Source organism: Lycium barbarum, chromosome 12 (genome assembly GCF_019175385.1).
Source record: "Lycium barbarum isolate Lr01 chromosome 12, ASM1917538v2, whole genome shotgun sequence".
Lineage (NCBI taxonomy): Eukaryota > Viridiplantae > Streptophyta > Magnoliopsida > Solanales > Solanaceae > Lycium > Lycium barbarum.
Window position 1 is genome coordinate 66241539 of NC_083348.1, and position 18462 is coordinate 66260000.

Sequence of the window (18462 nt, forward strand, 5' to 3'; positions counted from 1 at the left end):
CTGACAACAGTTTCCTATGATGAACATGAAGGCAAGACTGATGACCCTTTGTACCCAGACACAACTGCATATCAAAGGCTTATTGGGAGATTATTATATCTGACAATTACAAGGCCTGACATTAGCTTTGCAGTACAGGTGTTGAGCCAATTCATGCAAAAACCAAAGTTGTCACATTGGGAAGCTGCCTTGAGGCTGGTCAGATACATCAAAGGGTCACCAGGACTGGGAATTCAGTTGTCAAGCAACTCAACCACACAACTTACTGTGACTCAGATTGGGCATCCTATCCCAACACAAGAAAATCAGTCACAGGATATGTGATCAAGCTAGGAGATTCATTAATCTCTTGGAAATCCAAAAAACAGCAAACAGTCAGCGGAAGCTGAATATAGAAGCATGGCTGGGGCAGTTTCAGAAGTTATTTGGATCATAGGAGTATTGAGGGAATTAAATGAGGCAGTGGTAACACCTGTGACACTGCACTGTGATAGCAAAGCAGCAATTCAAATTGCTGCTAATCCTATATTCCATGAGAGGACCAAGCATATAGACATAGACTGTCATTTTGTCAGAGAAAAAATCAAGAGTGGTCTCATTCAGCCTACCTATGTCAACACCAAAGTTCAACTTGCTGACTTGCTTACAAAAGGACTTGGAACTACTCAACACTACCTTCTCTTATTCAAGCTAGGTGTGTGAGATGTCTTCTCACCCTCCAGCTTGAGGGGGAGTATTGAAAGGCAAGAACATGCACGTAACAGTAGTAGTGAGGCTCAACTAAATGTTAGTTGGATGGAGGGAAAAACAGTTAGTTAGTTAGTTAGAGTTAGATGGAGGGAAAGTTAGTTAGTTAGTTAGAGAGGAAGTGGAGGCTCGGGTACAGCTGTATACACTTGAGTGGAACTAATATCATTGTATATAAGGATCTACTAGATCACATGTTTTGGATGATGAAATAATAACTCCTCCACCATTGCTTCTACTCGATCACTATTCTTCTCTAGTGATCAACATGAGTTCATCATGATACAACACACATAAAACTATATCAATCACAAGTGTTTGTGTATATAATTCACTACTTTTCATAACTCAAAGGTTCAAGAGAAGAGAAAGATATGCCATGTTTGCATGATCAGAAATCATAATAACATTGCGTCATTCAAAACACATTCATACTATTCACAAGAAGGGTGTACCACTTAGTTCCTAAATTTATATTGTTTCAGTAATTATTAAACTCGGGAAACAAATTTCCGTTAACATTTGGAATAGAACCAGTATAATTTATACTCTCATAGTCGGCATACTTCTCAATCCGTTTTTTTTTTTTTTTTTATTATTATTATGGAAATTCACAATTTAGTGGTCCAAGCGAGCTTGAACATTGGAGTAAGTTAATCAGTTCTTGGTAAGCAGAGAGATTAACTCCTATTAGGTTGAGGCCAATTAATTAAGGAAAAAAGTAGTAATCTCAAAATGATATTTCCAGTGAACGTTATCGATCTACGGTATTTTCCCTATGTTTCTGTTAGTGCGCTACTTCGTTAATAAATCATGAACATCTAAATTGTAAAGAATGAAGAAATGAAGACACAAACATTAAGTAATCAATTAAGTTTTAAGTTATCACAATGTATATCCACCAAACTGAATCATCAGAATCACGGATGAATTAACATTTCATGCAAACATATTATATTTTTACAACTGATTTAGTCTAACTATTGGGTAGAACTGAAAATTAATGTATACATCACAATTACATAAGGAAAACTTTTGAAGTTAATCTTTAGTGAATGAATATCCTTGGAGTCATTAGCTTCTCTATTTGTTCTATTATGAATGGAACATAGAGACACGGTATGCTTGTCAACATAACATATATTTTAACTCCTCACTGTTATCACCTTAAAACTTATGTCACCCGTCGCACAACCAGATAAGAAATATTATTCAGGATAAAAAAGAAAACCAAATTAAAATTTTGGAGTATTAGAAAGTCTACCTTATTTGGGTTGGAGTATAACTCCTAGCTAGTTTTCCAAAAATCCCTCATAGACTTATTGAAGCATGACTCTTGCAGCCTTTAGCAGCTCTTTTTCTCTTTAGGATTCATACCATAAGCGAGACGTAAGAAGCAAAAAGGGTAAAAAAGTGAGAAAGAAAAGCTTAAAGAATATCCAAGAAAGGATTAAAATTTCTCTTGCTTTACACCAAATAAACTCTAAAACAAAAATGAAACTCAAATATAATACGCGCAAAGTAGTCCAGAAAAGTTAAGCTATTGACATTCCCGAATTCCAATTGTTTAATCCCAGGAGAACACGAAAAACTCTTAAATTTTTGGTTCGCCATTCATAGCTATACATTATTTAAGTACTATTCTTTTGTGCAAAAAAGTATACACAATGTTAAACCTTTAAAGAATACAAAGATGAAAGAAGGTTAACAATTATTCAATTTGCATAATCAAGATAATCGAGATAAAGGAGCAAAATCCAAATGAAACTTGCACATAAATAACTGAAAGAATCAGGAAGGTATGCCGATATGAAACAACCATATCTTACCAATGAGAATAATGTGGAAGAAGAACAATTCACGTAAAGACATAATTGCGAGAAATAAAATTGCAGTACACAGGACCTAGAACATTTAAACAATGTATAATAGTAATGAGCCAAAGAGAACAAAAAGAGGCACAAAAAGTAGCTATTGAAGAAGTTTCGAGCAGCTGTATATGCCATATGTTTGTTGATTCTGTCACACTATAATTTGGTATCGAAAGTTTCTAGGAAAGTGGTTAGTCGTCGTGTATTTTAAGTTGGAAGATATTAGACATTTGACACTTTAATAGTACCAAATTAAACATTCTGGAATACAAAAAGGCAGTAATTTAATAATATTGATGCATGAAATCAAACACCAACCAAACATGAAGTTGTGTACCTTCGTATATGTTTCACAGAGGTCAACTTCTTCTCCTATTGATTTCTTTTTTGCCTTGGCTGCCAGTGGAGTAGAAAACCTTAAGATTTTAGTTTGAAACATCACGACCAGTGGGCAAAATTCTTCTCTTCTATTGATTAACTTTTTTTTCTCGAAAGTTGAAACTCCGCTATGATTTGATTGAAGAATTTTTTTTAAGAGAACATTAGTAGCAAAAATTTAATTTAAGTGATTGAAATTGAAAAGACTGAACTGGGAGAAAAACTCCAAAAAAACCAGAGTATAATCATAAAAGTGCATCAGTGAAGAGAAAAAGAGTAGGTGTATGGACAAACCATTGATAGGTTCTAAATCTTGCTTTGTGCAGAGGCTTCTTTATTGATTGTAGAAAACCAGAGATGCCAACTCCAAAAAACCCTGTTATGTTGATTTATTCGAGTTTCAACATACCGCAAGAGACTCATTTGAACAGTTGTTTTGTTTCTTGTTAATCTTCTGAAACGTTTGTGAAGAAGCCGCAATTAAGAGACATAAAAGAAGGCAGCGTTTGTTTTTTTTGTTTTTTTTTTTACCGGATGGCCAGGGTTTTTAAAAAAAAAAAAATGGGAAAAGGCAAAATTCTAAAAAAAAAAGATAAATACGAATACTGGCTTTAAAGAGTGTCACGTCATCGGGTTTGTTTCCTTATATATATATAGATTGTTCAAATTGCGGAAATTGTTATCTCACTCTTTTTTATGGATATTTATCTATCACAAAGATATGGTAGTGAAACAAATGCTACATATGACCTTCGCAGACAAATGGAGAAAATAGACGAATATGTAATTATCAAATAAATATTTCACTCTTGACCATCAACCATGCAAATCATTACAAACGATCTCACCTTCACATATATAAGTCAATACAAACACCTAAAACGGATGAAAGCAAAGTAGAAGAAAACTGAAGCCTTCCCTAGATGCTACCATAACATGATCCACTCATGCCCAAACACAAAAATATAATCAACCCAACCCCAAAATTTAGTTGATAGTGTAAAATAATAATTTTCACACCTAATAAGTGACAACTATGCTTAATCGTCCCTGAAAAAGTAGAATTAGTTAGTTGAAAAATAAACAAACTAAGTTACCTATTACAATAGGCAAAACTTATACCAATACTATATAAACCCGTTACACTAAGTTAAATCAGTCCCAAAAAAATAGTCGCAAAGCTCACTCTATGTAGTATAGGAAGAAGGAGACGAAGAATCAGAGGCGACTTCAATATCAACTGCCCTTCTGTGGAAATTGCGGTGACAACCACAGGCAGCACAAATAAAGGCGCTGTTTGTTCCTTCTTCACCACTTGGCATGAACTCTCGGCACCCATCAACAGCATGTCCGCCAATATTTGCAGCATGATTCTTCTGGCACTCTTTATATCTCACTATCCTCACAGTAAACGCTGAATTCGTAGAGTTGTCTGATGAGGACGAGTCGCCTCGCTTCGAAACCACTTGAATTTTTTTCATGATCTTTTCTTGAGTACTGCAGATATACAATCAAAGCATCTGAGTGAAAGGGGTTTTAAGAAGTTCTTTGGAAACCCTAAACCTAGAAGATATATTTTTATAGTAGCCAAATCTTGAAATTACCCTCTGCTTTTTAGCATGCAGTACAATTTTGACTATTCACTACCCAATTCTTTTGCTTTTTTACAGTTGTATTAGAGCCCGTTTGGATTGGCTTATAAGTTGGTCAAACCAGCTTATAAGTCATTTTTAATTTATTTGGGTGTTTGGTAAAAATATAAAACAATTTAAATTAAATTAAAAAGTGCTTAAAATAAGCCAAAATCAAGAAATTGGTCAACCCCAACCTTTTTTTTTTCGCTTAAAAGTCATTTTGGTTTGACTAACTTTACCCTTTTATCCTTTATATTTTCTGTTAATTCCAATACTATTCTTACTTCTAAAAACCTTTTAAACACTTTTATCCAAACACATAACTGCTTATTTATAAAATAACTTTCAGCACTTAAAAAGCACTTTAAGCACGTATGCTTAAAAGCCACTTATTTTTAGCTAATCCAAACGGGCTCTTAGTACTATTTATTAGTTCATGTTAATTGGGGTCTTTTCTTGGTAAATTTCTCTAGAATGGGTGGTTGTGAATTGATTGCTCAACAGGTTCCTATCACGTACTTAGTTACCTACTAAATTGGCTTGGCAAAATGATTTTTCCCTTCATCTGGCTTGGCTTAAAAAAGATTTATTCCTTCATTTTTTAACAGAAAATCTTAATAAATCATCGCTTGATGTACTAATTATAGATGACCAGCCAAACTTTGCCGCCTTAATTACAGGACCAATTTATGTGGCCCCGATCAGAACTGATAGTAAAAGACCACCGTTATTTCTAATCCAGCAGTGCCAAAATATAGACAATAATATATATATATATATATACTGCAGTCTGATAAAAAATGTGATCTGATCGAAAATGTGATAGTTCGATAATGAACCTACCAAAATTGGGCGGACAGACAGTTCGATAACGAACCTACCAAAATTGGGCGGGCAGACCTTTTTGTCTTGTTTTCTATTTCACTGACATGCAGATAAATAGTTTTCTACACAATTTTGGGTTATATATGTCTGATCAAAAGGAATGCATGCAATCTCCAGTTAAGAAACATATATATCCATCATTTAGTATAATATATATGTGCAAACAGATTTGTAAAAACTAATGTAAGTTATTCACGTTGGGGACCGATGCAGTAAACTAGTTTACTTGAGAAAGTACTAGAACACCAATTAATATTCTTCAATAAAATTTATGTGTTTGGTAATTGTTTAGCAACCCAAATTGGGATCAGAAGCCAATCAAGGATTTAATAAACATTTAAGCTAAAAATATTAGTTCAATTGAACCAATCGAATGCACTCTAAATCCGCCTATATAATCAGGAGCTTAGATATTTTTAACCCATGCTTCTCTTTCAAAAATTGAAGAGCACCTACAGTCGACCACAGACAATTAAAACTGGAACTATTCCTAATTCTGCAGTGCTTCTAATATCTAACAATAAACATTCTGTCTCAACTAATAAAGTAACTACAGCAATACCCGTATATTTCTTTTCCTTATATATATTGTCCATTTTAGGTGTCTGTTATGTAATTTGTCCCGATTGTTCTTCCATCATATATCCTGACCCTTTACTTTCCATATTTAATTTGTATTATTCATGAATTATCATTGTATGTCTTAATCTTTCACTAAGAAAATTAACAGCGATCTATTGACTATTTGTAGTCATGATAATCTACGTTATCTTTAAACAGTTAGATGCGGTCAGCGTGGAAATTACATAAGTTTTTATTAGCTTGGCGATTATCCCAACATCAAATTAATATTTTGATATCCAATATTTTTACGTTATTGTCCTCCATTAGAAATTAATATCTGGAAAGTTGATTGTGGGCTCCTCACGATGAGTTTGACCCCATTATCTTCATGTTATCATTATTAAGTCCACTAAATGGACCTTATCTTTTAAGGTGGCTGATAATCAGTACTGTGTAAACACTAAATGGTGCATAATCTAGGTGTAGAACTAACACTACAGGAAAGTATAATAATGATAATAAAAAATTTAATATTTAGCAACAACTTAGTTTTATTGTTGGCAAATGAATTTTTTTATTACCAAACAATTTAATTTTGTTGTCATAGTATTAATTATTGTTGCAAAAAGTACTTTTGGCAAAAAAAAAAAAAAATGTTGCACGTCGTTGCAATAACAGTCGTTGGGAAAAGCGTATGCAATAATTTTTTTTTGTTTGTTGTCAAAAGTACTTTTGCAATAATAATCAATCTATGGCAACAAAAAAAAATTATTGCCAAATATCTTTTTTCTTGTAGTGGTATAAAAAGAGTGTTCGATATTAATTTCTTCCTCTCTTTTTTACCAAATTCAATTAAACATGTTAGTCTTTGCTAGAAGCATCATTCCCATTTCCCTGCTTCGATATTGTTTTATACGATCTTTGTTCACGAAGTGTTTCGTACGTTCTTTCTTTTGGTCAGTAAATTAAAGTGTTTCATTCAATAATGAGAAACTGATAACACGAGGAACCTTAGTTGTGTGCATTTATAGTTTCTTTGATGTTTCGAATTAAAGGCTTTAAAAAGGGGTAAAGGAAGTGACCAACGTACAAAAGTTGAATCTATATATAATATAAAATTAGGCATAGATAAGGTGACGTGACACCACTCTATGACCATCATTTCTATTTATCTTTTTTCTCTTACCTTGCACGTTGTATTATATATAACACTAGTGAATTTGTCCGCGCTTTGTGCGGTCGTTAGAAAATCAAAATATGGTAGATAACTATTGGTAAATTTTCTAATTGAAGAAAAATCAATCTTAACTCGTTGATTGATTTTATCTTTTTTCTTTTTTTTTCTTTTCCATTCTCTAATTGTAATACTATCTATTATTCTAATTATTTCTCAAGATTAATACCAAATGGGAAAAGAAAACTGACCTCACCATTACTATATCGAACACTTGACTCTCCTTATTTTTGGCCCTCCCATCTTTGTCACAAGAATCACATGACATTGGTGTAATAAAAACTGACAATTTAAACATTCTCATCTTAATTATTTTCTAAAGATTTCTAGTAGATATTTTTAAGTTAGTTTTTTTCTCACAATTTTAGGAACTTAATTAAGAAAAAGAAAACAAATAACTTGATCATACACCTATTTATTTCTTGACATTTTGAAATTTCCCTCTTTTCCTTTTTGTTATTTTGCTTGTTTATCTACTTTTCTTTTTCTGTCCTTTTTCCTATTATATTTCATATTGATAATTTTCCTTTTCTGTAATTCTACCTCTTCTTTATATACATCCCAAAATTATTTCCAATTCTCTCACCTTTTTACACTTGATGTACCGTGAAATTATGACACATTTGATGCCTTTTTTGTGAACTTTTGTGACTCTGTAAGTGTGCTTTATGTTGTTTCTTACGTTTTTGAGTGTTTGTAAAGATAGACATTTGAATATAAGAAATGAGCAAAAAATATCCAAGGACACAAGTTAGCAGTGCATGTGAATCGTCGGTCAAGCCTGCGATTCGCGCAGGAGACGCACGACGTGTCAGAGATAGGAGTGAAATATTGGAGAAAAAAAAAAGCATCGCCCGTGATTCACACAATTGACTCGCACATCTTGCCTGCGAGACACGGACTTACCGCGCTCCTTGCCATCACTGAAGAGGAACTTATTGAAATGTGCAGCGCGCGAGACCTGTGTGCAAACGCGAGACTCGCACGCTGCGCTTGTGGCTCGTCTCGTGTCTTCACTTTATTTTATTGCCTTTTAGCATTGAATACATTGAATATTGGTTGTTGAGGGCTTTTAAGGAGAATCTTCCACTTTTTGTTGTCATCTTCCATTAAACTTTGTAAGCATTATGAATACTTTATCTATTATTGTCTTTTATAGTATGTATATGAGTAGCTAATCGTATTAGCTAAGGTTGTGGGACCAAATGTGTTAGTTATGTGATTGAGTTTTACGTTCAAACTCTATTTGTATGTTAAAGATGTTTTTCTATTAACACTTCAATCTTTAATGACTTTTAATGGTGACCAACATTATTTGTGCCTACATACTGAGAAAGAAAGTAAAAGTTAGGAAAAAAGTTAGATAGCAAGGATTTAGGGTTTTAAACCCCATCTAATAGCTTGAGCTAGAGATAGGAAAGCTAAGTTGAAATAAAGTGGGTGTTCACATTTTCTACATTATAAGGCTTGAAAAAGCTTAGTAACGACATCTATCAATTTGGTCGAGAGACTTTTGATAAATCTACGCAACCCATGTTTAATTACATCTAGACACATATGAGTTGGATTGACACCCAATTGTATTAATTTTCGCTGGGACCGCAAGCTTGGTCCTTTTACCAATCGATTATCTTTTTAACAACAATTAGCGATAAATTAAGTTAACAATCTTCAAACCAATCATCATTATACCCTCTTCCCTAGAAATATAGACTAATAGTCGAGCGTTACACTTAACAAGTATATTTCTTCATTGTATTCTTCGTGGGATTCTACCCTAACCTTGTTGGTTTCTATATTTGACAACGACCGCTTACTCCTATTTTAAAAGGTGTAGTTTAGGCGTATCAACCCTCTCTTTTTCAATTATTTATCTTTGATTATTTAATTCCTTCCGTAATTATTAGTATCCTTCCTTAAAATAATCAAGTCAATTCACCTTTCTTCTTCTACCAACCTCATGGAAAATTCCAAAATTAAATTTTCTCTTGGTTAACAATACCTTATATTTATCATGATATAGGTATTATAGTAAACATCAAAAAAATAACTTCTTAAATAATCTTAATTATTATTGGTTATCTTCTTTTTTCTATCTCTTTGTTTTATTTTAATTTATGAAGATCAAATGTCAATAAAGTGCATCAACGGATGCACTCTAATGTTTCTCGAAAGTTCTTGTTGTTACTAATGATCTTGCTTTTATAATTTCACACGACTTTTTCAAATTTGTCTTTCATTGTTCATATTTCTAATCTGTTTGGTTTGTGTCCTCCTTGTGAATAAAAATAATTAAATCGAGTAGCCTTGAACATCAAAATGCAATTATCCACCTTGTTCATCAAATAAAAATAACATTAAAAGATTTGTTGTGGTTCAAGTAGCGCCAATTATGATTCTAAATTACTCTTTTCATCTAAATATTATAGTTTCTTTTTACCTTTTTCTTTCATTTTCTTTCTCATATTCATATCTTTCAAAAATTGTTATCCTTTTCCTTAGTATTGAAATCAATTCTCCTTAGTAGTGAAATCAATTCTCCTTTCAGCTTTTACTAATCTTATGAAACATTCTAAAAATCACTTTCTATCTTTGACTAATTTCTACTACCATTACAATATACCTATCACTTTATCTATAAATTGATTAGTAGATAGACATCAGGAAAAAATAGGTCAACTATAAATTGAACAGTGGATAAGTCAGAAAAAAAAAAAAAAAAAAAGGTCGAGAGATACATAGCCGCAATCACACAGAAAATATAACGTATTTGAAGAAATTATTTTTTTGAGACAACCTATTCAAACTTTATCGAAATGCCTATAGCAGGTCCTTTTATAAAGTTTTGTTTTTAAATTTATTATTGTAGCTTATGCAAAAAAATTATATTAATTATTTCGAGATGAGAAAAAATAATCACATTTTCTCAAGTTGTCATATGCCTTGGGAGCATGAAGATAATCATACTTTCTCAATTCTTTTTCTTTTAGTTTGTAAATCAAATATAAATTTAGTACAATCATTCCTAATATCCAAAAAATAGGATATTTTTATGCTAAACAAAATGTGAAATGATTACATTTGAATTTACACTATAACTACAAATTCTGTAACAGAGTAAAAGAAAAGAGTAACAAAAGATACATATATTGATAATTGATAGCATACTCATCAAAATTGAATTTGAATCCCCAAATATTACCATATGCTCGTCTTATCTTCCACACTCTATAAACAATAAAAATTATACACAAAAAATAAGTAAAATAATAATTATGGCAAAACCCCTAACAATGAGAAAAAAGCAAAAAAAAAAAAAAAAAAAAATTAGAATGAACAGTATACATAAAGAACCTATAGACTAAAATGAGAAGAATAACATAAAATAGTTTTTTTGTACTCATCAAATTGAATTTGGATCACTTATCAAGCTTGAATTTGAATCCCCAAATATAGCATGTGCTCATCTTGTCTGCTACACTCTGTAAACAATAAAAAATATTTCAAAAAATATGTTTAAATTAATAATTATGACAAAACCACCACCAATAAGGAAAAAAGCCAAGAAGAAGAAGAAGAATATGAAAGAACACTATAAATAAGGGACATGCAACATACTTAAATGAGAAGAGTAACATAAAGTAGATAATGTGCTCATCAAGATTTGAATTTGGATTTCCGCGTAGAACTGCCTACAAATAATGCCCAAGGCTCGTATCTTTCACTCCCTAAACAATCAAAATAATGCAAAAAAAAAAAAAATGTGCATAAAGTAATAACAACCGAAAAACATCAACAATGGAGAAAAAAAAAGGGAAAAAGAAAGAAATAAATAAATTTTCTTTGTAGAGTTTCAAACATAAGGGGACAAAATAATCAAGGAAGAAGAACGAAAAAATTTCTTGCAGTGGAGAAGATATGCTTCAGTATTTATAGTAATCAATAAAGTTGTAACTTAATTGAGTAATATGAATTAAAAGAGTAATGGTGTAATCAATAAAATTGAACTTACAGGTATTAATTGTAATATAGTAATATCTTTAAGGATGAATAGAGAAACGTTTTAGGGAAAGTGATTAATGGTGTTAACGTCGTGCTATGCCTCTTCATATATTTAATTTATTACTACTACAATTTTTTATTCTTTTTTGTTTTTATATGAGCTTTTAAATATAGTTAATGACAAAAACGATGGGGGAAATGTCCAAAAAAAAAAAAGGAGATAAAAGATAAATGCATTTGATTGTCATAGAGATGCCACATAGGATTGTTTTATTCCCGCCTTTAATGTGTGTGTAGATTAATGTGAAAGAAATTTTTCTAACATGAAACAAATGATAAAGGATAAGAAAAAATAGAGAAAAAGGTTTAAATATTGATTCATGGATAATTAGGCTATTATTTGCTCCTACCCGTGCTATGTGGGCTGAGCAGCAAACAGTTACTACAGTTACTTCTGCTAAATTGCCATAGCTACATGCCTTAATTTAGTTAATTAATTAGTATATTATTGTATTATTATATAGAGAGATGGAGGAAAAAAAAGGAGAAAAAAGATAAATACCAATGATACTCATAGAGAGGGGTCACATCACCTTGTTTATGCCTAGCTTTATATTATATATAGATATAGATTTTGTTATTTTTTTTTCTAAACCTCATCCTATTACTTTGTCTTATATTAAAATTAAATAAGCAGCTTTAAAGTCTACTAAATTCTCCAGATGCTGTGGTTCTTCTCCTCTCCCTTAAATTAATTTTATTGAATGTGTAGTATTAATGATGTATTAATGGTTGGAACTAGAAAGACAATGACCTAAGCCTTATATAATCCACACGGTATTGCTTCAACTGTGCATTGTGAATTCTAGAGCATATGTATCTTCTTGGCACTTAAAGGGATATAGGATCTCAAAGTTCAATTCAAGTCCACCGAGGTTTATATTTTCTATGTTCTTACTGCTACGAATTTCTCTTTCATTTTTTTTTTTTTTTGTAATTTTAATTTGTACTATGTGATGCATGCTTTGTCTATCATAAAAATGTGTATGTGTTTTCTGTTTTTCTTTTATGAGAATGAGCTAATTTTGATCAGGTGTTTGATTTTCTTGAAAGCTTTAAGTAGGCATATTTTGGCCTAATGTTGAATGCAGTATTTCTTTTGGGAGCAATACTTGGAATAGAACTTATTTGTACGTCTGATTTGAGAATGTTATTGCAGGGACTGTTTCAGAGAGTGTGACACCCACAAAGATCAAAAGCATTGGTATACATTATATTGCTTTATTCTCATAAAATTATGTGTCTTTGTATTCTTGAATATGTATGATTTTGTTAAGTTTGTGAAACTTTTAGTACATTTTAACAGAAAAGTTATATGTATGTATCTTAAAGATGCACATGTAGTTGAATGTTTTCATTACAGTTCAAGTGGAGAGGTATATGTGATTGGGTTCCTCTAGATGATATCATTCTTTTGGAGGAATATTTTTGTTATCTTGATGGATTTATAAAAAAAAATTAAAAAAATATGCATCCTAATTGAAAGTATAACTGTACATTTCATTAATTCTTATAAAACATGAAATATATTATAAAACAAAAGAGTATTATTTAGACTTGTAGAATTTTCTGGAGGAATATATATAAGAAAATAGGCTCGATTAAAGATTTGTTTTTTTTTAAAAAAAAAATGGTCTAAATAGAGCGAACTGCAGATTAAGACTTTCACTTTTTTTTTTTTTTTTTTTTTTTTTTAGAGATGGTGGATTATGTGGTTTGCTATGAAATAGTGCAAGTCTTCTGAACGATAGCCTAATTTTTTATTATTTTTTTTCCCGTAATTATTTGGTAGTGGTTATATTTTGAATTCTTGAAATTAAAATTATACTATAAACATAAAAATATTAATTAAAGACATAGAAAATTAAATTATGTGTTGACCGTTTGTTTATAAAATCTTTAAAAGTGATATTTTCTCAATTTTTATTTAGTTTTTTTTTTAAATTATAATTCTCTCATTTTTCTTTTTATCTTATCTTATTTTGCAAATCTAATTCTATGAATACAGAAGAAGAAGAAGAAGAGGAGGTTGATACGAAGATTTTAAAAGAATATAAAATAAACCATATGTTGAGCTTTTTTTATACTGTTATTCATGAAACTAATATTATATCATAAGATTACGAATTATTACAATAATACATACAAAACTATGTATTGTTTTGGATTCTAATTCAGTTCTTATATTAAATATAATATTTATTTTATAGTTCACTATTATTAAAATTGAATGTTTAATTATAGTAATATCATTTTCTCGGTAAGATAAAAGATTTTATTCAGATTTAGCAAAATGGCAGAACATGGTACCAGCACAATAGTTAAGCAAGACCGGAGGATATTAAAAAAAAAAGCAAGCAATATTGACAATACAATTATATCGAGCAACAACTGATAGTATTACGATTGGGGAATGTGATGAGATTAAATTGATCAAAAGTACTAAAGATGGATATTTTTATTACAAAAATAATAACAATAATTATTCATATGATAATTTCATAACCGCGCGAAGCGCGGACATATACACTAGTTATAATTATGATCATGACATTAGTTAAGTAAACTAAAAATGTGTACGAAATGTAGTTTGTAAATATTACTTAATAATGATGAATATATTTGAGTTTGATAGGTACTTAATTAAAGATAAGCATGATTATGCTCCTGGGAGGGATAATGAATTATGACTAATATTTGTAGGGTTTTTTACCTACACAACACATGTTGTTGACGCCCACCACAGGGAAAATGGCTTCTCACTTTTGTAACTATTTAGCTTTTGTGACCTTTGACTAAAGCATCTTAGACTTGTAGTACCTGCGTTTTCCTCTTTCCAGTTTGGAGAAGAAATTTTGCATAACTAAAATCAAATTAATTAATAAAACAATTAAGAATGATTTTTTATTTATCATTGAACCAAAAAAAATTGTTTGCTCGAATTAGGAAACTGAGCATATTATGAGCTGGAGTTAGATCTTTTCTTTTCCCCTTTGGCCCCATGAGTGATGCATGCAGGCTTTGTTTCTTTGTTCCTAAGGACCGTTTGGCCATGAGAAAATTTTCACTTTTTCCCGGATTTTTTTTCACTTATTTGAAAATCTGCGTTGGCCATGAAAATTTCAAATACAACTTGCACCTAAAACCTTGTTTTCATTTTTATCATTTTCTTCACGTTCAATACATTTAAAGTTTCAGACAACCAAATATTCTTTGCAAAAACTATAACCAAACACAACTTCATCTTCATCTTCAACTCCAACTCCAACTTCAAAATTCCAAATAAAGTGAAAAATATTTCGTTTTCCCGGCCAAACGGGAGCTTGGTCAACAATACCTCTCTTTAGTAGAGTCCGAAACCTAAATGACTTGAGAAAAAACCAAATAGACTGAAGTACTGGACCAAAAAAACTGTGACCGAAATACCTTTAACGCGGAAATCTTTTGCGTTATGTGCCGATTGACTGACGGCTCATTTTAACCATTGTTTTAAAAGGCAGTGTCAGGACTCGCCCCGAGGCTCGCCTCGGGGCAGGGCAGTGGCAAAACGCCCTGGGGCTAACGTGCAGGGCTTAGTTCCTATGAGGCTTACGCCCTAAGCGCCCAACCGTACACCCTAAACACGGCTAACGCCCAACGCCCAGGGCTCGCCTAACAGTTCTTACACAAATTATATTTTAAATTCCTTAATTAAAATCATTCACCCTCATAATTGTTTAACAAACTAATGATACTTAATAGTTTTTCATCTATAGAAATAGAAGATTGGGTGTAACTCATATAACAAGTCGTAGTATTGGATATTTACTATTTGAGAATGTCGTGAGGGTGAATATCACTTAATTTTAAAAAAAAAAAAACACATAGCGGAATTGTACATTTTCACTTGTCATTGGTCATAAGTCCTATGTATCAGAATTATCATAGAATTTTATTTTTTGTTCATGAAGAAGTTATGTTTTAATTGTAATATTGATAAATTTTATTGATTATTTGCTTATAGGGAGATAAAATGAATAGTATGATAGTAATAGTGTTTTAAGAAACTGTGTTTTTTTCCGTGTTTAAAAGTTAAAATGTTAGAATTGTTTTGCATTTCATAATAGCTTTTATTTCATTGTATTGTTTATACTTGTAAAATTATGTTATATATAATTACAAGTTATAAGCGGTGTATAATGAATTGCTTTGATCATTTTTTTGTGAGGATCAAGCGCGCGCGCGCGCTCACACACACATTTATTTATAGTTTTCTTTTATTTTTTATGTAATTTTACCTATTTAAAAATATTTATTGTAATTATATTATTTTAAGAAATACTAAAAATTAAATACCCATGGGGCTTACGCCCCGTGCCTCGAGGCTTACGCCTCTTCGAGGTGTATGTAAAACGCCCCGCCTTACGCCCCCGCCTTTTAAAACACTGATTTTAACTACTGTTAGCCACTTCTTTTTACAAAAAGTAAGTAACATAGTGTAATTATGCAAAAAAGGGATTTTCCAACAAAAATTGAGAACGTCTTGGATCAATTTGATATAACAAATTTTAAGTCTGTCATTTTCATTAAGGGCACCTTCAATGATTGAGGAGCCATTTGGACATGAATAAATTTGAATCTTATTTTAAACAAGTATTTATTTATCAAATTAACTCTTTGTTAGTCTCAATCAAATCCTGTGCAAACACCAAGTTGCATGAATTAATTAGATAGTAAAAGTTTTAACGACTAACTTAATTAATTGATTGCAGTAAAGTACATCCAGTCAGACCTCTCTATAATGACACTCGCATATAACAACATCTCTCTATAACAGCTAAGATTTTTTGGAACCGATTTTTTATGTTATATTTTACTTCTCTATAACAGTGTTACACCCCGGAAAATTTTCGTTCGTGCTCAGTGAATTGACTGACGAAGGGCAGTTACGAGTATCGAATTAATGATGTCTTAATGACATATTGGAGAAGAATTATAATGTCCCTTATATTGGTAATGAAGTGTCAAGTAAGTTTCAAGAAGGACCCATAAGCCAAGTATGGGCATAGACCATCCAAAAGGGGTGAGTTAAGGAACCATTTTCGGGTGATCTGGTTTGGAGGGACCAAAACGCTACTATAAAGTTGGAATTTTGGAAAAACACCAAAGGATGAAAGTTGTAGATAATTGCAATAGCTTTCCAACCATAGGTCGTGGGCCCTCACAGCATAACGGGATCAAAAGTTATGGCCATTCTACGACAGACTGTTTTGGGGCGAAATATCACTCTCTGACACACTTTGCGAAACAACATGCGACTCGCATGTACGACATGAGGTTCCGCAGTTCAACCGCAAAGTGTGCCAGTGAGAGTTGGTCAGCTGGCAAGCTTTGCGACCCAAGATGCGTTCCGCATGTCATGCTTTGCGTCTCGCAAAGTGTGTCGCATGTCGTGACGGTCCAGAATTTTCTGGACCACTTTAAATATACCCAACTCGTCCAAAATCATATTTTTCCTTCATTTTTGGTCAAGAAAACCTCTAGAACCTTCTCTAACACTCATCCACAAGAGAACTCAAGGGAAATTCATGATCAGTAACACCAAATCCATGAACCCAAGTGTATGAAACCTAACCCAAGTGCATCTACTTGAAGAAAACCCAAAAGAGAGGAGATAGGGTTTTGGTGCTAGAAGGGAAAAACTCCACTCAAGGCTTGTTCAACCATCATCCAAGGTAAGTTTCATGACCATTACATGTTGTTTAAGGTATTGGAAGGTTAAGGTACTCGACTTGTAGAGAAGCATAGCAATGGGTCATTCAAGAGTGAATAGTGTCATGTTTGAATAGTAGTTGAATTGAATCATGAATGTTAGGGTGTTGTGAATATGAATACGTTAGAAATAACTTGTAGACCATGAGGTAAGTGTGATACGTGGGAAAATACGATAGCGAACCTATAACCATAAATGTGAAGAAATTGGAAAGAAATGGTGGATTTTGCCTAAAGTATATGAATGATGATTGTTGCTTGCGATATTGTGAGTTGTGTTGTAGATGTTGGGAGTTGATATAAAATACGGGAAAAGTAGTACAAACAAAGGAAGTGCTGCCCAATTTTCTCTAGAATTAGTAGTGCGTTCTTATGGTTGGTTGACTAATGTTAGTACGAATCCTCTTTTGAAGGTAGAGGCGCGACATTGAAGGAGAATAAGCGAACGCTAGATTGCTTAAACGAGAAATGTATGTGAGGCTTAACTCTTCTTCCAAAAGGCATGAGTCCTTCAAGTTTTCCATAATCCTCCTATAAGATGAAGTTTAGGAGTCCTTCTATATATGGAGTCACCTATGAGCATGATAATGATGATGATGAGCTAGACTATAGAGATTCGAGAAACTATGACACGATGTTCCTACAATGCTAATGATGCTATTATTGTTAACACTCGCCTTATGTTTTACTTCCTTCAAGGCGAGGCATGATACTCATAAAGGTCCATAATACACTCGGGGGTTCACGACCTTACGTCACCCCGACATAGTGTGGTTGTCTTAAAGCCTAATGTATGCCCCTAATGCTAATGTATGCTATGATGATAAGATAATGAATAATGATAACATGATGTTGTGATGATAAGATTTCCACCGTGCCTATATTGCTGGGCATGTCACCGCTAATGCGGGCTGCTATGTTTACACGGCGTCTAGAGGGTCGGGCACGATCACCACTAGTGGGCGGCACATGAGGGTTACCCGGACGCGGGTGACGACACAGATTATGATGTGATGATGTATATGACGATGTACGCGATGATGTATGGGATGAGATAATATGTATACTATGATTGTATAAAATGTGATATAAGTAAGTAATGCATTTACCTATAACACTTGTGCAGGTTATGTCCTTGTCTCATGACGCATGATCTTTCTATTATGTTTGTTTATTTCATTCCTGCCTTACATGCTCAGTACAATATTCGTACTGACGTCCTTTTTCCTTGGACGCTATGTTCATGCCCACAGGTAGATAGGGAGGAGACCTTGCTCCGGATTCTTAGAGGCCACTAGCTGACTGAAGGCACTCCATTATCCCGGAGGTGCCTATG

General features: G+C 32.5%; 1 protein-coding gene across 1 annotated transcript; it reads right to left on the minus strand.

The window, feature by feature from the left end:
* Positions 1–3812: 3812 nt before the first annotated feature.
* Positions 3813–4512, minus strand: LOC132623537 (mini zinc finger protein 2-like). Its single transcript, XM_060338316.1, has one exon. The coding sequence runs from the start codon at positions 4475–4477 to the stop codon at positions 4184–4186; it is 294 nt and encodes a 97-aa protein (XP_060194299.1). The 5' UTR covers positions 4478–4512; the 3' UTR covers positions 3813–4183.
* Between the last annotated feature and the right edge of the window lie 13950 nt (positions 4513–18462).